Below are 25311 nucleotides of genomic sequence, written 5' to 3' on the forward strand. Positions count from 1 at the left end.
GTCCAGGAGCTCATCCCAAGCTTACCAAACTCCTTGCCCCAAGCCCAGGCTCCGGCTAAGGCTGCACATAATTTGAGCTTACCTGTAAATAACGCTCCAGCTGTTGATAACTATCTGGATGGCGTCCTGGACATGAGAGCGTCAAAAATACACTCCTAAATAAGGCAGCTGACCGCAAGAGAAATGGAAAATGATGCCAGAGCTGATGTGAGAGTCACATCCCCTAGCCTAGAGGTGACTCACCGATCACAGAACTCCAGAGATACAAATGAGATGCCCCGAGAACATTGTGGCTTGAAGGAGACAATGGGGGAGCTGAAACAGCGGTTCACACTGCTGAGGAGATATGGGAATACGTAGTCAAGAAAAATCAACCTGGAAGAATGTTAGCCGAAGCTCCTTTCCAAGACAAAAAGGAAACATGGCTGCAAACAAATTACTCTCTATCTGCTTTGAAGCATTCAAGCTACCTTCCTTGCGACACTCAGAATGACAGCTTCATTTCATGTTGGCCTTTTGATCCTGCAGGCTAATCTTTGCCACACCACATTAGAACTGAGGTTCACATATACCCCTTGAGCACAGTATCGACACTAGACATGTAATTGAAGGTGTTTACTGAGAAGACATAAATTGATTGATTGCTGCAAGGTACTGTTTATGTCTAATAATTGCACAGATCACTTTATGCTCTATTACTATATCATGTGTTTTAACCTTGCATTTGTGATACTACGCTAATGAATACTATTTTTAAGATGTTGCTCACAGTAATCATAACAAACATGAACAGTGGACACTACAGTAATGGCTCTCAATATTATTGCACCCTTATTCAGCGCTCCCCTGGAATGACATACTTTTGGTTAACACTCTTTAGTAACTGGCTTAGAGCAGCCACACTGCGGTTCAGTACACGCTATATGTACAGATCTATTTGCAAGATTCCCCTGCTATTTGGGAGTCGGTTGATTTACTTGCATGAATGTTGGCTTAACTTAGCTCTAATTACTATTGACCGCTGTGAAGGCTCTTTAGCTAGACAATGGACGGATGGCAGCCTGTTCCTTGCTATAGTATCTATGTGTTAATGGGGATGTTTATTGTTTCTGCATGATTCATGTTCCGTCTGTGTCATAGATTTCAGTATGTTTACATTGCATAGCTATTCTAGTGAAGCGTAACGAATGGGATTCATTCTATTAAGTGTTCAGGTCTTTTTCTACTGAAGTCAAGATTGTAAGACTTTACAACATCTTTGTGTCTTTGCTGTGAATTAACATAACTGTTGCCCACCTTGTGGATTTGATGTATTACTATGCTGTCATCTAAAATTTCTTATAAAGGGCTTACAAAATACATAGAAATGAAAACTAATTAGTCTGAGAATTTCAGTTGTATTACATGGAAACTTGTATAGATTTATTCCCTTGTCTCTCTTTAATTATTTTTTTAGAGCAAACAGTGTACATCATTTATATTCTTATATCTTATACATGTAGTCTAAGTATAATACGCACTTTACCCACAGCTTGTTCCAGTTGATAATCATTATCACCTTGAAACTTAAGAACAACAATGTGCAGAGGTTTGTATAAATTTAGCTTTTTACTTAATATCGCACTATAATACAAGCAAATTCAATGGAGGTTTATAGTGCCATGTTTAAACACTTCAGAAGCAGGAATATCTATTTATATATCCATTACAAAAGTTTCCAAAGTCAAATCTATGCTCCCACATACTTATTGTAGTTCATATCCTCTTTTGCTATTAAGATACGCTAAGGCTACAAAAGATTTACTACTGAATTACTGCTAAGGTTTATTTTAAATAGGGGGATTCCTACCAAACTAACGGCTAGATTTAGAGTTTGGCGTTAGCCGTCAAAACCAGCGTTAGAGGCTCCTAACGCTGGTTTTGGGCTACCGCTGGTATTTAGAGTCTTGTAGGTAAGGGTCTAACGCTCACTTTGCAGCCGCGACTTTTCCATACCGCAGATCCCCCTACGCCAATTGCATATCCTATCTTTTCAATGGGATCTTTCTAACGCCGTTATTTAGAGTCTTGGCTGAAGTGAGCATTAGAAATCTAACGACAAAACTCCAGCCGCAGAAAAAAGTCCGGAGTTAAGAGCTTTCTGGGCTAACGCCGGTTTATAAAGCTCTTAACTACTGTGCTCTAAAGTACACTAACACCCATAAACTACCTATGTACCCCTAAACCGAGGCCCCCCCACATCGCCGCCACTCTAATACATTTTTTTAACCCCTAATCTGCCGACCGCACACCGCCGCCACCTACGTTATCCCTATGTACCCCTAATCTGCTGCCCCTAATATCGCTGACACCTACATAATATTTATTAACCCCTAATCTGCCCCCCCAACGTCGCCGCTACCTACCTACAATTATTAACCCCTAATCTGCCGCTCCGTACACCGCCGCAACCTACATTATACCTATGTACCCCTAATCTGCTGCCCCTAACACCGCCGACCCCTATATTATATTTATTAACCCCTAATCTGCCCCCCACAACGTTGCCGCCAGCTACCTACAATAATTAACCCCTAATCTGCCAACCGGACCTCACCGCTACTATAATAAATGTATTAACCCCTAATCCGCCTCACTTACCCTATAATAAATAGTATTAACCCCTAATCTGCCCTGCCTAACATCGCTGACACCTAACTTCAAGTATTAACCCCTAATCTGCCAACCGGACCTCACCGCTACTCTAATAAATGTATTAACCCCTAAAGCTAAGTCTAACCCTAACACTAACACCCCCCTAAGTTAAATATAATTTAAATCTAACAAAATAAATTAACTCTTATTAAATAAATTATTCCTATTTAAAGATAAATACTTACCTGTAAAATAATCCCTAATATAGCTACAATATAAATTATAATTATATTGTAGCTATTTTAGGATTAATATTTATTTTACAGGCAACTTTTTAATTATTTTAACCAGGTACAATAGCTATTAAATAGTTAATAACTATTTAATAGCTACCTAGATAAAATAATTACAAAATTACCTGTAAAATAAATCCTAACCTAAATTACAATTAAACCTAACACTACACTATCAATAAATTAATTAAATAAAATACCTACAATTAAATCTAACACTACACTATCAATAAATTAATTACATGAAATACCTACAAATAAATACAATTAAATAAACTAACTAAAGTACAAAAATAAAAAAAGTTAAGTTACAAAAAATAAAAAAATTAATTACAAACATAATAAAAATATTACAACAATTTTAAGCTAATTACACCTACTCTAAGCCCCCTAATAAAATAACAAAGCCCACCAAAATAAAAAAATGCCCTACCCTATTCTAAAATTAAAATAGAAAAGCTCTTTTACCTTACCAGCCCTTAAAAGGGCCTTTTGCGGGGCATGCCCCAAAGAATTCAGCTCTTTTGCCTGGTAAAAAAACACAATACCCCCCCCCCCAACATTACAACCCACCACCCACATACCCCTAATCTAACCCAAACCCCCCTTAAATAAACCTAACAGTAAGCCCCTGAATATCTTCCTACCTTATCTTCACCACACCGGGTATCACCGATCCGTCCAGGCTCTGAAATCTTCATCCAAGCCCAAGCGGGGGCTGGAGATCCATCATCCGGCTGAAGTCTTCTATCAAGCGGCAAGAAGAAGTCCAGAGGAGGCTCCAAAGTCTTCATCCTATCCGGGCAGAAGAGGAGATCCGGACCGGCAACCATCTTCATCCAAGCGGCATCTTCTATCTTCATCCGATGACGAGCGGCTCCATCTTCAAGACCTCCGGCGGAGGAATTAAGGTAGGGAAAATCTGATTGGCTGATTGAATCAGCCAATCAGATTAAGCTCGCATTCTATTGGATTTTTCCTACCTTAATTCCGATTGGCTGATAAAATCCTATCAGCCAATCGGAATTCGAGGGACGCCATCTTGGATGACGTCATTTAAAGGAACCTTCATTCGGACTTAGGACGTCGGAAGAAGAGGATGGATCCGCGCCGGAGGTCTTGAAGATGGAGCCGCTCGTCATCGGATGAAGATAGAAGATGCCGCTTGGATGAAGATGGTTGCCGGTCCCGATCTCCTCTTCTGCCCGGATAGGATGAAGACTTTGGAGCCACTTCTGGACTTCTTCTTGCCGCTTGATAGAAGACTTCAGCCGGATGATGGATATCCAGCCCCTGCTTGGGCTTGGATGAAGATTTCGGAGCCTGGACGGATCGGTGATACCCGGTGTGGTGAAGATAAGGTAGGAAGATCTTCAGGGGGGTAGTGTTAGGTTTATTTAAGGGGGGTTTGGGTTAGATTAGGGGTATGTGGGTGGTGGGTTGTAATGTTGGGGGGGGGTATTGTGTTTTTTTTCCAGGCAAAAGAGCTGAATTCTTTGGGGCATGCCCCGCAAAAGGCCCTTTTAAGGGCTGGTAAGGTAAAAGAGCTTTTCTATTTAAATTTTAGAATAGGATAGGGCATTTTTTTTATTTTGGGGGCTTTGTTATTTTATTAGGGGGCTTAGAGTAGGTGTAATTAGCTTAAAATTGTTGTAATATTTTTATTATGTTTGTAATTATTTTTTTTTATTTTTTGTAACTTAGCTTTTTTTATTTTTTGTACTTTAGTTAGTTTATTTAATTGTATTTATTTGTAGGTATTTCATGTAATTAATTTATTGATAGTGTAGTGTTAGATTTAATTGTAGGTATTTTATTTAATTAATTTATTGATAGTGTAGTGTTAGGTTTAATTGTAACTTAGGTTAGGATTTATTTAACAGGTAATTTTGTAATTATTTTATCTAGGTAGCTATTAAATAGTTATTAACTATTTAATAGCTATTGTACCTGGTTAAAATAAATACAAAGTTGCCTGTAAAATAAATATTAATCCTAAAATAGCTACAATATAATAATAATTTATATTGTAGCTATATTAGGGTTTATTTTACAGTTAAGTATTTAGCTTTAAATAGGAATAATTTATTTAATAAGAGTTAATTTATTTTGTTAGATTTAAATTATATTTAACTTTGGGGGGTGTTGGTGTTAGGGTTAGACTTAGCTTTAGGGGTTAATACATTGATTAGAGTAGGGGTGAGGTCCGGTCGGCAGATTAGGGTTAATACTTGAAGTTAGGTGTCAGCGATGTTAGGGAGGGCAGATTAGGGGTTAATACTATTTATTATAGGGTAAGTGAGGCGGATTAGGGTTTAATACATTTATTATAGTAGCGGTGAGGTCCTGTCGGCAGATTAGGGGTTAATTATTGTAGATAGCTGGCGGGCGACGTTGTGGGGGGCAGATTAGGGGTTAATAAATATAATATAGGGGTCGGCGGTGTTAGGGGCAGCAGATTAGGGGTACATAGGTATAATGTAGGTTGCGGCGGTGTACGGAGCGGCAGATTAGGGGTTAAAAAAAATGCAGGGGTCAGCGATAGCGGGGTCGGCAGATTAGGGGTTAATAAGTGTAAGGTTAGGGGTGTTTAGACTCGGGGTACATGTTAGGGTGTTAGGTGCAGACATAGGAAGTGTTTCCCCATAGGAAACAATGGGGCTGCGTTAGGAGCTGAACGCTGCTTTTTTGCAGGTGTTAGTTTTTTTTTCAGCTCAAACTGCCCCATTGTTTTCTAAGTGGGAATCGTGCACGAGCACGTTTTTGAAGCTGGCCGCGTCCGTAAGCACCGCTGGTATTGAGAGTTGCAGTGGCGGTAAATATGCTCTACGCTCCCTTTTTGGAGCCTAACGCAGCCCTTCTGTGAACTCTAAATACCAGCGGTATTTAAAAGATGCGGGGGGAAAAAAGCCAGCGTTAGCTACGCTGGTCGTTACCGACAAAACTCTAAATCTAGCCGTTAGTGTCTCTCCTCTTTATTTAACAGGATTATCTAGTCAGATATAATATATGCGGAGAAACATTGATCTACAATCCCTAAAATTCGATGTAAATTAGGGCAGATATTTTTACCTTGGATCCTATACTTTGGGACCTTCTATATACCCTATGTCCTATAGGAAATCACCTAAAATGTTGCTTCTTTCTTAGGGAGCCCAGGCTAATGTATAAACACCCTGATACCTGAGAAGATTAACATGATAAAATATAAAATATCCCTAACATAAGCGAGATAGTCCCTACAATGTGTCCTGTAAGGTGGTGTATTTGTCATACGCTTCTCTAGTGGAATAAAACTGTGGGATGGTTTTAAGGTAGCAGAAGTAATATCTATGAGTATTTAATGTTACATTCCATAATAGATCCCTTTACACTTTGTACATTGCAGATTCAGGGCTCTATATCATTTAAGCAAGATCTCCTTACACTACATCTTAAAAGTGGATAATAAGATATGTTCATTTTATTTCCACTGTGTAGATGCATATGTATATTCATAGTTGATACATAGCGTTAGCATTTTTGATGTGGTTTTCAAAATATTTATACTAAAGTAAAAATCGAAAACAAGGTTATCCAGTTGAGATCCAAAAGTGGTCTCCTTAGTTGGTTTTTACCTCCAATAACTATTTTACCTAGAGTGGAGGTCCAAAAGTGGCCTTATATATCATTTTGGAGGTATATAAAAGATTTGGTATGCTACCTACATATTGTACCCTGTTCCTTTGTACCTTTCTATGGAATGCATATAACCAATTACAATATTGTATCATGATGTATTCATTCCAATTTGTTTATGGTGTCATTGTATTGTATATTCCATGTATACCTTATGTTGAACCTCAAATAAAAAAAATTAAATAAAAAAAAAAAATAAAAAAAAATAAGAGCAGACCTACATAAAAAAAAAGAAAAAAAAAGGAATGCTCATCAAAGCATATCTTACGTAGCCTCAGGAATTGTCCGTAAGGTATTTCACGTTTCAGGTTCTCAGGATGGTGGCTAGTACCCAAAAGGAGACTATTGGATGCTGTCTGTTTTTCGAATACCTCAGTACAAATCAGATTGTTCTTCTTACTAATTAACAGATTAAGAAAACAAATACTCTGATAGTCACTGTTACATGTGAGAAATATGTTATGATCATTTTGATTAAGTAAAGATACAAATTCAAAAAGTTCCTCTTTCGTTCCTTCCCAGAGGCTCAGGATATAATCCACATAACGAATCCATAGGGACACATTTGCCTCACCCATGCTGCCAGATCGCCAAAAAACAACTGGTTTTTCCATAATCCTAAATGGAGGCATGCATAGGTGGGGGCACATGTAGCCCTAATAGCTGTACCATGAATCTGCTGAAAGTACTTTTCATCAAACATGAAAATATTGTGGTTTAGAACAAATTTTAAAAGTTTGACTACAAATTTAGTGTGTTTTTACAAAATCTAAACCTCTAGCTTGCAAGAAATGTTCGTAGGCCTTTATCCCTACATCATGGGGGATTGACGAGTACAGAGACTCAACGTCCAAGGAAACCAGTACAGTCTTCTCGGATATGTTAAGTCCATCCATTTTTTTTTTAATTACATACGTTGTGTCTTGTAGAAAAGTTTTCAATTCTTTCAGAAAAGGCTACAGGAAAAAATCTATATATTCACTGATTCCCTCAGTTGGTCCTATCCCGGAAATTATGGGGCGGCCAGGGAATATTTTTTTACTGATTTATGTAGTTTTGGAATCCATTAAAGAACTGGAACCTTGGGTGTATCCTTATACAAAAAAACACTTTGAACCTTTCACATATAAAATAAAAATAATGTACTTGTTATTATTTCATATATATTTATCTGATACTGTTCATGTGAAATACATATCTATACATGTATATCTATAGGAATAGATATGCAGGTATAGGTATATACACACATACATAGAAATATGCATTTAAGAATAAACAGAACCTTATTCTGTAAGTGAAGAACATTGGAGAGTGAAATATTTATATTTTCATGTCTGGTTAGTGCACTTGGTTAAACGTGATCGGATTTGCACACGAGTAGGGTGTTTTTTTCCACTTTTCACACTTCATTGACTTCTATGGGGGAATATGTTAATGCAATCACGTTATTCTAACTTCAGCTTTTTGCGCTCGTCGGGTTAGCATGATCAAGCACAAAAATTATTTCTAGCGTATTTAACACTCGAAGCGGGAGGGATGAATAGAGCTCCACACGTAACCTGGCGCTAAATGTTACAGCTCCCAGAAGTATATTAATCATCTCTACCAGTCTCACCTAATACACTCAACCATATTTGTAATTAATACTTTGAGTTCTAGTACCGCCACTGCCTTTAACTCCTTAGGCACAAGTGACCCCTTAACCAGAATTTACTCCTACTGCAATTATTCTCTTTACTACATTTAACCCCCATCACAATTAACCCTGAATCTCCCATCACAAACCATCCCCTCCTAATTAATAAAACCACTTAGCCCATAAAGATTTCATTAAAATAAATAAAAAACTGATCACCTGACAGAACCATAGGCTTATGGAACAACATCCGGGCTTGAGGTATTCATATGTTGACCACTACAATGACAGTAATTGCTAGCCTCGTTTTGTTGTCCTGTTGATGTAATGGCTCAAAGATCCATGTTTCTCTGAACTATTAAAAAAAATTACTGGAATCAAAGTAAATGATTCAGATGATGACATTTTGTGTTGTTATTTATTGGATGATTATTGTTTTTTACTAAACTGAGTAAGTTTGGATGGGGTAGGAGCATGCAAATATTGTCTAATTAAGTTAAGTCACCCATCTGGTAAATCAGAATTTGTTGTCATTTTAAAATGCATCTAACATTAGTATTGTTAGATATTTTTCTTCATAAATGGAAAGAGTCCACAGCTGCATTCATTACTTTTGGGAATTCAGAACCTGGCCACCAGGAGGAGGCAAAGACACCCCACCCAAAGGCTTAAATACTCCTCCCACTTCTGTCCTCCCCAGTCATTCTTTGCCTTTCGTCCCAGGAGGTTGGCAGAGAAGTGTCAGAAGTTAGTTTTGTCTCTTATGGAGGGTAGTAATCTTCGACATGGGACAGGAGTTTTAAGTAATCCTGTCAGTCTCTCAGTGAGGGCCTGGATGAAAGTTAGAGTCCAGAGATGCAGGGAGAGTCTTTCTGCAAAACTATCCTGACTCCTGTTAAGAGCTCCACAAGCAATCGGTGTTGACGAGCTTTGCTTTGCTGCCTGCTTTCTTCTCTCAAATCCATGGCGGAGGCGATGCTACTATCCGTCATACTTGAAGGGCTGTGTTCCTGTTCCACAGCATAGATTCCGGTAAGATTGTTTCATTTTACTTCTTCAGCATGTACTGTAACTCATTTGTTGTGAGGTGACTATTTTGAGGAACTTAAAGTCAAACAGGGTCTCGGTGAGACTCCTTTAGTGTCTTGGAATCAAGGGTTAATATCTCCTGAGGGGGATTATTAAACAGGGGGAATTTTAATCATGTTTGTAATGCGATTCAATCTGCTTATGTGTAGTGTTCTCTGGGCTCATGGATTTGTAACATAAGGGCCTTTGGAAGTGACACGAACTTTCAGTTGGGTGCGTTTTTTGGACTGTATGGTTCACCTTGTGACCGGGCGTGATTACATTCTGGTCTCCCATTTCTGCATTCCTGACCGTGTGGTGACAGAGAAATTCTGGTCCGCTGGTGTCTGGTTCATAGGAGGTGGTGAGTGCCCCAGCCATTGTGGGTGTCAGGTGCCATTTAGATTTTTGTTATCATATAGTCCATCTTTTGTATTTTTATCCAGTTATGGAGGATTCTGATGTTGAGACTGTCCAAATTTCAGATTCAGATTCTTTGTCCTGTGAAGAATGCAAATTGGCCCCGCTGACACATTTCAGTCAGTTATGTTCTGTATGCCGTATTAGAGCGCCTTGTTCCCTGGGCTCTGGGAATCAAGAGTCTGCTGAGCCATCCACCTCTGGGGGTCCTCTCTTCCATGGTGCGAGTTCCCTACCGCTCCCTACTACTACACATGCGGGTAACCTAAGTATGTTTATCCCTCTTGGCAGGGCAGCTTGTTCCCCCCAGAGGTTACAACACATTTTTGATTTCACATACTTTTGGCAATTGCTCATCTACAAAGTCCAGATGTTTATTTGCGATTGTGCTCGTGCCCGATTGCCCCGGGTCTCCCGGCCATGGGAGGGCCTGTGCAGTTCCCTGAGTGTTGTACTTTTCGTTACAGACTGGCGCGCCTTCGCGTTTTACTCAGACACTTTTTTAGTTGTTGGGGACCCTATCCTTAATGGATATGGGAATCGGCAGTCTTCTACTTTGAATGGCTCACCTCATTAGACATGAGGTGAGGAAGTAATCTCCTGATTGTCTAGTTATTGAGATCCTTCCCAGTTTTGTGTAAGAACAGGGCTCCATTGGGCTGGTCTTGCGTGTTGTCTGTTTTTTCTTGAGTGTTAACCTACGGGTTGCCTTACATTTTATTTTTTATCCGATTTTTCTTTCTGTTATATGTTTCCTTCGGGAACTTTCTCTGGGATCGATACTCGCTGTTTACTTCTGCGGAAGTTTGTTAAGGGACATGTTTAGTCCTATGTTTGTCTGTTATCTTCTCCCCCTCTGTGGGTGAATTTTGGCGACTTGACAGTTATGATCCTGGTGGCAGGCTGGTCCTGTTTGGGTTCAGATCTTCTGTCTTGTGGCTTGTTCAGACATGTGGCGCCTGTTCAGCCTGGCTGGTCCGGTTGAGGCGCCGAGTGCTCACATTATTATTTGTGTTTTCTTGTTTTTATTTACAAGTTTTCAGCTAAGCATTCGAAAGAGGACTTGTGGGTCCATGAGGCAGGAAGGATTGTTTCGGTCCTTATTAGCCGTCAATCTGCTTGACTTGGTCAATGGAGTTCCACTGCATCTCTGTTGCTTCTGATATTCTCGGGACCTAGAGTATTCCTTCCCCACATGGCTGGAGGGTTGGAGGGCTTATCACCTCCGTACCCCTGTTTTGGATGGTTTGGCTTTTCTGAGGCTCTGGAAACTGTTCTTTTTTGGGCCTTGTTCCTTCGGTGGTTCTCTTCTTCATTGAGACCTTTTGGGACTTTGTCCGTCTCTCCATGTGTGTCCGGTCGCCTTTTGGGGACCTGGTTTCCCTTTGGGAGATAGTTGTTCCTTTTTAGGGACATTAGGCAGTGTGGTCTCCTTTGGGCTCCGCTTAGGGGGTTCTTCCCCGGAGCTGGGGATGCTCTGCGTCCTTTTTCATGTTGTCCTCTGCTTTCGTATTAGAGGTGGTGTGGAGACTAGCCTTTGCTCTGTTTGGGTGACTTTGTCCTCGATGTATCCCCTTTTTTCTTGGACGTTGTGCTGTTGTTTGGATGCTTATGGGCTCTAGCATATTATGACTTTTTGATGCCTTGGCTCTATGGAGCATTAGACTCCTGCAAGGGGTGGTCTCTTCCTTTTGGGTCAGAACATGCAAGGGAGTCTTTCCCTCGTTATCCAGGTTAATTCTGGATTTTTCCCCTGTGGGTCTGTTTTTATGTCATATGGGGTTTGTAGGTTCCCTGGATTTGTTTGCAAACAATTTTATGGCTCGGACCTATACTTGTCCTGGTTCTTCCGGTTGCTTGAGTGTTTAGCTCAGCGTTCTCACTTGTAGATCCTGTTTCAGGATGTTACCAGACTTTTATGATCCTATGGCTGGATAGGGTTTCTTCAGTTCCAGGGACCTTGGGCTATGACTTTTGGTTTGGCTAGGTGTTATGTTTTTTCTGAGTGCCGATGCTTCTTGGGCTTGCCTTGTGTTTGAACATTGGTTTCCCTTGTGACAGCTTGCTGAAGTAGCCTGATGGCTTAGCTGCTCAGCAAGCGGAGGAATGCAGTTGAAACCAGCTGCAGCTTTTGCACCTCTGTGTGCTAGCAAGCTAATTTTTTAAGGGGATTCCTTCTGTGTTCATCAGTGCTGTAGGCTTGATTCATCTTGGTTCAGCCTCTGACTTAGTGCCTTGTGGGCAGGTGCTCTATCCTTAACAGTACCCTTTTCTGGGGTGCTAGTTGTCTTCCTTACGGAGGTGTGGTCCCTTTCTTGGGGTCTCTCCTGGGTTCAGGAGGTTGGAACAGAGTGTTTATCCTATTTCAGAGAGAGGGATGCTCTCTGGGTTGTTCTGTTCCATCTGGGGAGTTGCTGACTCTGCGTCAATACTATTGTTAGGCATTTTGTTAGACCCCACTGGGTCTACGGCCTTGTTTGACTGTCTCTAATGAGGAGTTTTTTGGGTTGGCACCCGAGCTCTGTTGGAATGGCTGAGATCCATTCTTCCACTCGTTTTGAGCTGATGTTGGGGTTCTTCTGTTCCCCTGCTTTTTCAGACCTGCTGTGGCCTGGGCTGGTCCGGCTGGGAGTGGGTTCTCGGATCCGTTGTTCCTCCTCGGGTCCGGCAGGTTTGGTCTGGGCGTTGCCTCCCCTTGTTTATCAGGACCCTTTTGGGTCTCTGTGAGCTTGGCTCGATCTTGGGGTTTTTCCTTTCCTTTTTGGTTTTGTTGTGTTTTAGGAATCCTGTCGTTCCTCCTTGCCGTATCCCTTTTGGGAGTTTCGGCTGTTGTTCCCTTTCGATAGTAAGGGGTGTGTGGTTGGGGACCGACTGCTGGGTGACGGTGTCCCCTAGAGGACTGTTGGCCCAGTTGAGTCTGATTTGCGGTCTCTAGTTAGGCTTCTGGACTATCTGCGGGTCAGTGACCTTGGGGCCTTTTCTTTCTTTTTATTATTTCCTGGCTTCGGACAAAGCGGGTTTTTGTGGGTAGTTGTTTCAGGCCTGGTGCCCTCAGAATGGGCCGCCTATTGTACCCTCCCATTTTGGCTTTCAGTGTCCTCTAAAGCTTGGGTATTGTTTTCCCAAAAGTAATGAATGCAGCTATGGACTCTTTCCATTTATGAAGAAAAACTTAAATTATGCTTACCTGATAATTTTATTTTCTTCAGATGGAAAGAGTCCACAGCTCCCCGCCCATATTTTTTATGTGGGGCGTCTGTTATTGTTATTCTTCTGGCACCTTTCACCCTGATATTTCTTCCACTGTTCCTTGTTCCTCAGCAGAATGACTGGGGGATGATGGAAGTGGGAGGAGTATTTTAGCCTTTGGCTGGGGGGTGTTTGCCTCCTCCTGGTGGCCAGGTTCTGAATTCCCAAAAGTAATGAATGCAGCTGTGGACTCTTTCCATCTGAAGAAAATAAAATTATCAGGTAAGCATAATTTAAGTTTTATACCAACTTGTTTTCTGCACAAACTATAAGATGGAACAAAATGACAAAATAATAATTTTAAATGATTAATTGTTCAACAACATCTGTATAAAATCTTAAATGTTATTGTTTTAGGAAGGTGAACGGATGAGAATGTTAAATAAGTGAAATATACATGAAATTATAACTCCAGTGCCGCTATTTACCATGTACGCCATACAAAATAACTAAAAACTGTCACTATTTTTGCATTTCATATGGTGACATTTTTGTAAACTATATTCATTTTCAGAAAAGGCGAAGATAAATTTAGCACCCATATATATATATATATATATATATATATATATATATATATATATATAGGTATCCAAAACACCAGATCTCGCCCTCAGAGGAAAACTGCCTGGGTGCAACTTTGCAAAAAATAGTAGCCAGAAAAAATGCACTCTCAGGACTTTCACAATCAAGTTACTTTATTTCTGTAACGTGTGGCGAGGCACTGTGCACAACACAAACATTCAGTGGCATCAATAAGATATACACTCATTGATCATGTACCCCCACTGGATAGGGGAGGTGATAGAAGTAAAATACTCCTACAAAGGGAGGCTCAGTGGATGTATCGACTGGGTACAGTGTACCCAGGTGGGCTTAACACCATTCCTGATTTCAAGGCTTTGATGTAATGTGGCTGCAAGGTGTGACACAATCTTAGGGTACGGTACCTAGACTACCATGACTCTGTGGGTCAAATGGTAGGTGTGCCCTGACATAGGGGACCTCCTAACCATGTTGGTGTACAGCACCAGGTATGGAAGGCTTTGGTATTTCTAATACCTGTGTGGAAGTCAGGTAGTGGTACCTCTGAGTTACCAGTTCTCTAACACACATAAGCCTATAAGTCATTACCCAACACTTGAGTTTGGATAGTAATCCACATTTCGAACATTAGGTCCTAAAATATCTAAAGAAGGGGGAGACACTACCCGAACAGGATCAATAAGGAGTACCTCAGCAGGAATGGCACTCTGGGTCGCTGTTTATCCATGGGATTACAGTATACATAAGGCATTTGAGCTACATGCCATCTGCATCCAAAATTAGAGGAGAAAGTGACCGCAGATACTGAAGGATACAGAGAAAAGAATAAAGAGCAAGCCAGTATGAAGAAAATCTAAGGGAGAAAGAGGATACCCCTAGTGATGTTCTTGGAAGTCTGGGTATGCAAATCTGGGACTATTAGAGTTATATGATTCCCCTTTGGGGTATTACAGCAGTGAATAGAAGGACCTTTATAACAATTGTTTTTAAATGTTTTTTTTTGTTTTGATTTTCAATGTAGTATGTCTACAAGTACTCTGTGCGATTGACAGTGAAAGTGGTGTCAGTATGGGAGCGCTGGTGGTCTCATTATAGAAACAGATTATGCTTATAATATATGGCCCCCTTAGGATAAAGGGGTCGTAACAGTAGGTATTCCCCTAAGATACAAGGGGGTACCATAGAGAGGTATGTCCTTTTGATTACCCAATTTGGTGAGCTCCATGGATTTGATCAGTCTGTGATAGTATGGAAATCACCAATACATGCTTTGAGCATAAATATAAATACAAATTACATACTGAGGGCAACATATCGCAGATAAATAATTAAATATGACACTCAGCACTTGCAATGTAAAATACGAAAATCAAGATGTACGGTTGCCTTGTGTTCTCTACACACTGTAACGTATAGAGGCTTGTACACCGCAGCTCATTACCTTGCTCCACTGCCAAGTAGATCTTAAGATTAATTTATCTTTTATTTTATTCCTAGAGGAACAGGTATATATGTGATCTAGCAGATTGCAATACCTATGTCAGCACATTATGGTATGTATTTGAATATCATTCGATTAATTTTTTTCTCCGCATTAAGACAGGGGTATATTGTTTATTTGGTTGCCATGACGATGGGCGGCCGTTATGTAGAATATTCATTCTATATGTACACTTGTTTTGCACATTACTACTAAGTCTAATTGTACTAACAACACTTAGCATATCACAAAAATTTTTCTTTGATGTTTGTTTTTCTTTGATGCAGAGTGATTACAATTTAGATTTTGACAACCGGAAGTGTGGTGGCGCACAGCTTCCGGCACATAGCGTAATTGGAACGCAGTATGCGGTCCAACACTGATGGTTTGGCGCCAGTGAGTGAAATTGTTTGAAGTGGTTTTGAGTGAGTATGTCACCATTTAAAAGATGTTCATGTTTTATTTTAACTATGCTGATGAAGGAGGCAAGACCTCCGAAAACGTTACAGAAATAAAGTAACTTGATTGTGAAAGTCCTGAGAGTGCATTTTTTCTGGCTACTATATATATATGTCAAGAGATAAACAAAGAAGAAGATCCAGGATTATAATCCAGGATGAAAGACAGGGAATTCAGCACTCTTTTGCTAAAGTAATTTATTAGCTCACATATAACAATGTATCCAAAAACTGCTAAGACCGCAAACAAGGGCGGTCATTCCCACACTGTGTGCATAGTGACCCTAATACAGATACCAGAAGTAACATATGCATAAGAGAAAATATTAGAGTGTGTAAATAGTTTCACTATTAATAATAAACATTCAAAGCTGACCGGTCAGGGATCTGTGTGGATACCGAATCCAAGTTACTTATTGCGTATAGCAAAAAGAAGACAATAATATGGTGAGGTGTAGCTAAGCCTTCTACACCCCCGCTGCTCACAGCACCTCATGAGGAAAACCCTCAAAACTACGTGGTCATTGCTGGGCAGGCAAACTTTATATGGGTTCTAAGAAGTGAATAGCAAACCTCAAATCACAACAGCAAGTCAACAAACAGTCACAAGCATGTGTATAGAATATGTACATATGGATAAATTATATGCAGGAGGAGCACCACCCAGACTACTACACCCTGCTGCGTACGGCACCTCTCGTAAGAGGCTACTTGCCGGGCAGGTATTTAAAGTTGGGATCTAAGTAGTCAATGGGATCGTATCCCCTGAATATGTACAATATAGCGGAAATGGTTAAGGCACATATTATATGGCATATACAAATAGATTACATTCAGTCCTTAGAAGTCACTGATAAAGGTCGGATGTTTAAGTGCACGCAGTAGTCGAGTAAAGCATGCAAGCAATAGCGGTTAGTAGCCAAAAAGAGAGACTGATGCAGAAAAGCACAGGAAGCAGCTTGTCAGTCTATGTGCGTGTGCATCAGTCATCCAAATCTTGCAGTTTGCTTTAATTGAAAAGATATGGGCCCCCTCGACAGTCTCTCTTTTTGGCTACTAACCACTATTGCTTGCATGCTTTACTCGACTACTGCGTGCACTTAAACATCCGACCTTTATCAGTGACTTCTAAGGACTGAATGTAATCTATTTGTATATGCCATATAATATGTGCCTTAACCATTTCCGCTATATTGTACATATTCAGGGGATACGATCCCATTGACTACTTAGATCCCAACTTTAAATACCTGCCCGGCAAGTAGCCTCTTACGAGAGGTGCCGTACGCAGCAGGGTGTAGTAGTCTGGGTGGTGCTCCTCCTGCATATAATTTATCCATATGTACATATTCTATACACATGCTTGTGACTGTTTGTTGACTTGCTGTTGTGATTTGAGGTTTGCTATTCACTTACTAGAACCCATATAAAGTTTGCCTGCCCAGCAATGACCACGTAGTTTTGAGGGTTTTCCTCATGAGGTGCTGTGAGCAGCAGGGGTGTAGAAGGTTTAGCAATACCTCACCATATTATTGTCTTCTTTTTGCTATACGCAATAAGTAACTTGGATTCGGTATCCACACAGATCCCTGACCGGTCAGGTTTGAATGTTTATTATTAATAGTGAAACTATTTACACACTCTAATATTTTCTCTTATGCATATGTTACTTCTGGTATCTGTATTAGGGTCACTATGCACACAGTGTGGGAATGACCGCCCTTGTTTGCGGTTTTAGCAGTTTTTGGATACATTGTTATATGTGAGCTAATAAATTACTTTAGCAAAAGAGTGCTGAATTCCCTGTCTTTCATCCCGGATTATAATCCTGGATATTCTTCTTTGTTTATCTCTTGACACATTATTTAAAGGGTCTGCACCATTATTAACTTTGAAATATTGCAGGTATAGATGATCTAGCAATATCTATCTTTCCATTTAGCTCATAGCAGTTGCTTCCCCTCTGTACATTTCTTGAGATATATATATATAACATACACACACACAAACATACAAATACACACACATTGTTTTCGCACAAAAAACTATGGCCTAGATTTAGAGTTGGGCGGTAGCCGTCAAAACCAGCGTTAGAGGGTCCTAACGCTGGTTTTTACCGCCCACTGGTATTTGGAGTCAGTCAGGAAAGGGTCTAACGCTGACTTTGCAGCCGCAACTTTTCCATACCGCAGATCCCCCTACGCCATTTGCGTATCCTATCTTTTCAATGGGATCTTTCTAATGCCGGTATTTAGAGTCGTGGCTGAAGTGAGCGTTAGAAATCTAACGACAAAACTCCAGCCGCAGAAAAAAAACAGGAGTTAAGAGCTTTCTGGGCTAACGCCGGTTTATAAAGCTCTTAACTACGGTGCTCTACTGTACACTAACACCCATAAACTACCTATGTATCCCTAAACCGAGGTCCCCCCACATCGCCGCCGCTCTATTAAAAATGTTTAACCCCTAATCTGCCGCTCCGTACACCGCCGCCAGCTACGTTATCCCTATGTACCCCTAATCTGCTGCCCCTAACATCGCCGACCACTATGTTATATTTATTAACCCCTAATCTGCCGCCCCCGCTATTGCTGACACCTGCATATTATTATTAACCCCTAATCTTCCGCTCCGTACACCGACGCAACCTACATTATCCCTATGTACCCCTTATCTGCTGCCCCTAACACCGCCGACCCCTATATTATATTTATTAACCCCTAATCTGCCGCCCCCAACGTCGCCTCCACCTACCTACAATTATTAACCCCTAATCTGCCGACCGGATATCACCGCTACTCTAATAAATGTATTAACCCCTAAAGCTAAGTCTAACCCTAACCCTAACACCCCCCTAAGTTAAATATAATTTAAATCTAACGAAATAAATTAACTCTTATTAAATAACTTATTCCTATTTAAAGCTAAATACTTACCTGTAAAATAAACCCTAATATAGCTACAATATAAATTATAATTATATTGTAGCTATTTTAGGATTAATATTTATTTTACAGGCAACTTTGTAATTATGAACACGAACAAGCGAAGAGTTAAAGACCCTTCTCAGAATACACTCATAGCACTCCTAGTAGGCATATGTGACGTAAATTAAACTAGATATAACATGGACAACGAATGGTTAGAGAGATCTCATTGGATTAAATAAAATATAACTTTTAATTGTTAACACATAAAAACAGAGTTAAAATCTAGGGATGTGCAGGTTAAAATTGAAAAACTCGTAGTAGAGTGTTGAGATACTGAAATTAATACCTGATTGTAAGATTGTACCAGAGTAATGCTTTAGGTAACGATACCTGAATGTACATATTTCACATAGTGAATGAAAATGAACACTCTTGCAGTGGAGTATTATTAAATGTCACCACAGTTAAAGATAAGGTGTACTCCTCTGATGTGCAATCGTGTGGCCCAATATAAATAGTGGTGTTCTTAGATTCTTGTATATTTCAGAAGTGCTCATATATAGGATCCGAGCCCCTTCTGAATTATAAATGTATTCCTATGATAATATATGTTTATACAATCAGTGTGCTTGGTGCATACTTGGGTATCACGTTATCTGCTGGCAAGTATTAAATCAGATCACAAATAGTATTTATTTGAGTAGATATCTAATACATCCTTTGAATTAGTATATAATCTCAACGTATTGTTTTTAGAGTTATTCTGGGTGAAAAACCTTTTATTAACCACTTTAAGTGTAATATTGTGGTTTGTTACTATTCGTTTATAACTTGAAGAAAACCCCCTTTTAATAAGTATTGAAGATTGGTCACTAAATGAGGGTCCACATATGTGGCTATTGGTTTGAAACAAGGATTGACTTAAATAGTTAGATATCAAATATTATAGTGAAACATTCTGACTGGTGTGAATATTAGTATTGCTGCTGACTTAAGTGTCTAAGATTAGCAGTTATAGCAACATTGCTTTCCCACACCTGTGATAAGTTCTGATAGTATGCAATGCAATCAGAGCAGTCTAATATAGAATTACATCCAAATCCTTGCTGATATATAATTCAGTTTCGGTTAGCTGAAATTCAGCGCAAACCGTTAGTATCTATATGTAGGTAGATGCAGGCAGAAAGGAGTTAGTGAGTATCAAGGGCATTACGTATCAGCGTTTCTATCTTTCAATATTGATTTCAATTCACTCCATATTTTGTCTGCCTACAGTTGGTGATATAATTGCCGGCAGTCTTTCTAGATACTTGTAACTGAAAGTTTACCCCTAAATAGTCACCACCTGCGGATACCCTCCTAAGTAGTTGTGGCTCAAAGGCTATACACTGTTATGGCGACCAAACTAATATCGGTGGTTTGTCAAGCACCCGGAGGCTCTAACCTGGGTCAAGGCTGAGTACATCATACACAGCTAAGTGTAAGTTAAATGGTTCTGAACCGCCAAAAGTAATGAGTATCAGATTAATATTTCTACTATGAGTAAGCCCTAACAAACACAGGAGCTCCCTGACTCCTCACCAGTTCCCTAACATGTTTCGCCGTTCTCACGGCTTTCTCAAAGGGGGGTGTGTGCGCGCGTCGCGCTAACATTGGCTATTTATGTGTTCAGGAGGCTGATTTGTAATTATATTAACCAGGTACAATAGCTATTAAATAGTTAATAACTATTTAATAGTTACCTAATTAAAATAATTACAAAATTACCTGTAAAATAAATCCTAAAATAGCTACAATATAAATTATAATTATATTGTAGCTATTTTAGGATTTATATTTATTTTACAGGCAACTTTGTAATTATTTTAACCAGGTACAATAGCTATTAAATAGTTAAGAACTATTTAATAGTTACCTAATTAAAATAATTACAAAATTACCTGTAAAATAAATCCTAACCTAAGTTACAATTAAACCTAACACTACACTATCAATAAATTAATTAAATACAATACCTACAATAATCTACAATTAAACCTAACACTACACTATCAATAAATTAATTAAATACAATACCTACAATTACCTACAATTAAACCTAACACTACACTATCAATACATTAATTAAATACAATATCTACAAATAAATACAATGAAATAAACTAACTAAAGTACAAAAAATAAAAAAGAACTAAGTTACAAAAAATAAAAAAATATTTACAAACATTAGAAAAATATTACAACAATTTTAAACTAATTACACCTACTCTAAGCCCCGTAATAAAATAACAAAGCCCCCCAAAATAAAAAAAATGTCCTAAACCTATAGCTATTGTACCTGGTTAAAATAAATACAAAGTTGCCTGTAAAATAAATATTAATCCTAAAATAGCTACAATATAATTATAATTTATATTGTAGCTATATTAGGGTTTATTTTACAGGTAAGTATTTAGCTTTAAATAGGAATAATTTATTTGATAAGAGTTAATTTATTTTGTTAGATTTAAATTATATTTAACTTAGGGGGGTGTTAGTGTTAGACTTAGCTTTAGGGGTTAATACATTTATTATAGTAGCGGTGAGCTCCGGTCAGCAGATTAGGGGTTAATTATTGTAGGTAGCTGGCGGCGACGTTGTGGGGGGCAGATTAGGGGTCAATAAATATAATATAGGGGTCGTCGGTGTTAGGGGCAGCAGATTAGGGGTACATAACTATAATGTATGTTGCGGCAGTGTATTTAGCGGCAGATTAGGGGTTAATAATAATATGCATGTGTCAGCGATAGCGGGGGCGGCAGATTAGGGGTTAATAAATATAACATAGGGGTCGGCGGTGTTAGGGGCAGCAGATTAGGGGTACATAGGGATAACGTAGCTGGCGGCGGTGTACGGAGCGGCAGATTAGGGGTTAATAATAATATGCAGGGGTCAGCGATAGCGGGGACGGCAGATTAGGGGTTAATAAGTGTAAGGTTAGGGTTGTTTAGACTCAGGGTACATGTTAGGGTGTTAGGTGCAGACTTAGGAAGTGTTTCCCCATAGGAAACAATGTAGCTGCGTTAGGAGCTGAACGCTGCTTTTTTGCAGGTGTTAGGTTTTTTTTCAGCTCAAACAGCCCTATTGTTTCCTATGGGGGAATCGTGCACGAGCACATTTTTGAAGCTGGCCGCGTCCGTAAGCACCGCTGGTATTGAGAGTTGCAGTGGCGTTAAATTATGCTCTACGCTCCCTTTTTGGAGCCTAACGCAGCCCTTCTGTGAACTCTAAATACCAGCAGTATTTAAAAGGTGCGGGAGAAAAAAAGCACGCGTAGCTAACACACCCCTTTGGCCGCAGAACTCTAAATCTAGCCGTATGATTACGATTTAAGGAAAAAAAATATCAACATGTGTAAAACATATAAAACATATTAGTGATGCTGTCCAGTTTTAAAATTATTTACAACCAATTTTTATTTTTGGGCCACTACAGAGTAAATTGCAATGGCTCTGCATGACACAGCCAATCAGCACAAGCTTCTTCAAGAACCATATATGAAGAAGGAGCCAAAAACCTTTTAATTACAAAATTAAGCACATATGTTCACATGAATACATATGAATATGTGTGTGTGTGAGTGTAATTTTTATAAAAATGTTATAAAAAATTGGAAAACCTATCTGAACAAAGTCTGTTTTATTAAATGTGGACACATTAAACACAATCTAATCCACATTCCTTTAATATAATGCATACATTAAAAATTGTTATAATTCATTAAAGCATACTCCAGAAAATACAAATTAGTGAATCTCCTATCTTTTAAAGTTTTTTTCTTCCTATTTTACTCCAATCCACATCCAAGTTAATTATGGACAGTGTCATACAATACCTTTGCTTAATAACCTACTATAGTAGATTATACAGAAATACCCAAAACGCCATATTTATATACTGTTTTGCGAATTTCTGAATAATCTACTATAGTGTCTTCGAATTTGAAATGTAATAAATAAGGTCTTTATCAAGATCACATTTTTCTTCATTGATAATACTGGCCACAGGCTAGCCCCTTTCTATTCCTTCAGCCCCTCAGTTTTTAATCTGACAGGCTCTGAGTCTGTCTAAAACGTAGTAGGCAGTGCCAACAGGGGGAATGGGAATCCCAGACAGCACGATGCTTGGATTTGCAAGTGCACAGTGATACGGGGGTCATAGGCTTAAGCACATATACAATCAATTTAGTAGCTGCTGCTTGAGTTGGAACATGCGGGAAAAGCACCGACAGCAAGTAACATTAGATGGGTAATGGTACCGTGTGCGCACTCCACCGTGGCCTCCAGGGTGCTTCCTTATCGCTGTCACTCTCTCACAGCATCATACAGGGTACAGACTCACATTTATGAACCCCCCTCCTGTGGAGCGGTACTAAAGTGGGATGCAGCTGCTCACTAAAACTACTCAGTGTTGAGTTCCCGCCTTTGAAGTACTGCAGCTAAAACTGTTAAAGCGCGGTACAGGAACTAGTTGTGCATTAACTGGGGGAAAAAAATCCCCTGTGCTCTAAAATTCTTCTGTGCTCTAAATTTGCACCCCTCTGCTGTGGCGCCCTAAGGTGGCTGCCTTGTTCACCTTATGCAAACACCGTCCCTGGGCTGGTTCAGTGTCAAAGTTCATCTTGACCTATTGTGTCAGCTTCATATGACAAACAGTGCTCAGTGTCTGGGTGTGAACCCAATGGGGCCTATTTATGAAAGGACTGTCGGACATGATCCGATATTGCAGATCATGTCCGACAGAGCTCGCTGAATGCGGAGAGCAATACGCTCTCTGAATTCAGCATTGCACCAGCAGCTGGTGCAACGTCGCCCCCTGCAGATTTGTGGCCAATCAGCCGCTAGCAGGGGGGGTGTCAATCAACCCGATCGTATTCAATCAGGTTAAATTGTGGCGATCTCTGTCCGCCTCCTCAGAGCAGGTGGACAGGTTATGGAGCAGCGGTCTGAAGGCTTGCCAGAAACACAAGCTCTCAAGCTCCATATGAAGCTTGATAAATGGGCCCCAATGACTCTTATGTTTTCATACGCATCTGATTACATTGTATTTTTAATTGATTGTATTATTATAAGTGCAATAAATGTTGTCCATATTTCATTGCATTGTTACTAACTAATAATATAGAGCACTTATTTCTATAATGTAAAACTGATTCTGAAATGGGTGTTTTTTATTTATCAACTGTGAAAACTCATTTTATTAAACGTTACTTCAGGAGCACAAGAAGAGGAGAATGAAGCACAAAGTAAGGGAGACCAACCTGCTAATACAAAGGCTAACAATACCCCAACAAGCTCAAAAAAAGGTAACGTATGAAAGTATAAAAAGAAGTGGGAACTAATAAATTAAATATTTACTTACTTTATGCAAATAAATCTTCTGGGGGTGTGCATATAACACAAAGGTAAATTGGCAACTAAAGGGTATTTCAAAAACTATTTACATAATTTTAAATATTCTTCAGTATCTCTAAGTTTAGGTTCCTATATACATTTTCTATAAATGTCTCTCTAGAACGTGGATTTTCATTAAGCCATTAGCTGCTTAACCATTTACTAACCCCTGTGCTGAGCTGTTTTTAAGTTTTTAGATGCTACTCACATTTAAACTCACAATTCTACTCACATTGTATGAAACCCAAACACATTATATATTGGTTGTTTTTTTTCCAACAGACTCAACAAATGTATATTAAACGTCAAGCAATTGCCTTTTATCAGTAGGTTTTATGGGTTTCTAAAGTATTGATCTAGGCCCATTTTGGTATATTTCATGCCACCATTTCACTGCCAAATGCGATCAAATATTATTTTTTTTTCACTTTTTCATAAACTTTAGGTTTCTCACTGAACTTATTTACAATCAGCTTGTGCAATTATGGCACACATGGATGTAAATGCTTCTCTGGGATCCCCTTTGTTCAGAAATAGCAGACACATATTTCTTTGGCATTGCTTTTTGGTAATTAGAAGGCCACTAAATGCCGCTGTGCACCACACTTGTATTATGCCCAGCAGTGAAGGGGTTAATTAGGTAGCTTGTAGGGAGCTTTTATTGTAATTTTAGCTTTTTGTGTAGAGATCTGCATCCCCTCTGACACATCCCACCCCCTGATCCCTCCCAAACAGCTCTCTTCCCTCCCCCACCCCACAATTGTCCCTGCCACCTTAAGTACTGGCAGAAAGTCTGCCAGTACTAAAATAAAAGGCTTTTTTTTAAAAATATATGTTAAGAAGTGATGGATCCCCCTTAGCCCCCAACCGCCCTGATCCCCCCAAAACAGCTCTCTAACCCTCCCCCCCCCCACTACCTATTTACACCCATCTTGGGTACTGGCAGCTGTCTACAAGTACCCAGTTTGTGATATAATTAGTTTTGGGGTTTTTTTAATCCCAATTTTTCTGTAGTGTAGCTGCCCCCCCCTCCATTACCTACCCGTTACCCTCTCCCAGATTCCTTGGATAATATATATCCCCCCCCTCCCTCCATCAATTACACTTTTTATGTCTCATAGGGATAGCGGTCCCATCCGCTCCCACCCCCCGTGCACTCTTTCACCGCACCCCCGGGCGCACTCCTGGGCCCCTCTTATGTATTTCCCCAACGATGGGCCGGCCACCCGCCCACCTCCCTGCAATTGCTCCCACCCACCAACGATCAGCATCATTGCGTACCGATGCAGAGAAGACCACAGAGTGGCCCTCTCTGTATCGGTGGGTAAAAAAGTTATTGCAATATTGAGGCATCACTGCCATAACTTGAAAGTGTCTAGAAACAATCATGATTGCTTCCACCGCTTGAAACCCCAGAGGACGTGCCAGGCACGTCCTTGGTCATTAACTGACACCCCATGTAGGATGTGCCTGGCATGTCCTTGGTC

At 39.8% G+C, this 25311-nt stretch overlaps 1 protein-coding gene across 1 annotated transcript in view; it reads left to right on the forward strand.

Annotated features, from left to right (window-relative positions):
* LOC128641918 (uncharacterized) overlaps window positions 1–25311 on the forward strand; it is a 448428-nt gene that overhangs the window by 215396 nt on the left and 207721 nt on the right. Inside the window, exon 8 of the mRNA XM_053694507.1 lies at window positions 23647–23736. Coding sequence (XP_053550482.1) covers window positions 23647–23736 — 90 coding nt within the window. The remainder of the gene's footprint in view (window positions 1–23646; window positions 23737–25311) is intronic.

Source organism: Bombina bombina, chromosome 11 (genome assembly GCF_027579735.1).
Source record: "Bombina bombina isolate aBomBom1 chromosome 11, aBomBom1.pri, whole genome shotgun sequence".
NCBI classification, from domain to species: Eukaryota; Metazoa; Chordata; class Amphibia; order Anura; family Bombinatoridae; genus Bombina; species Bombina bombina.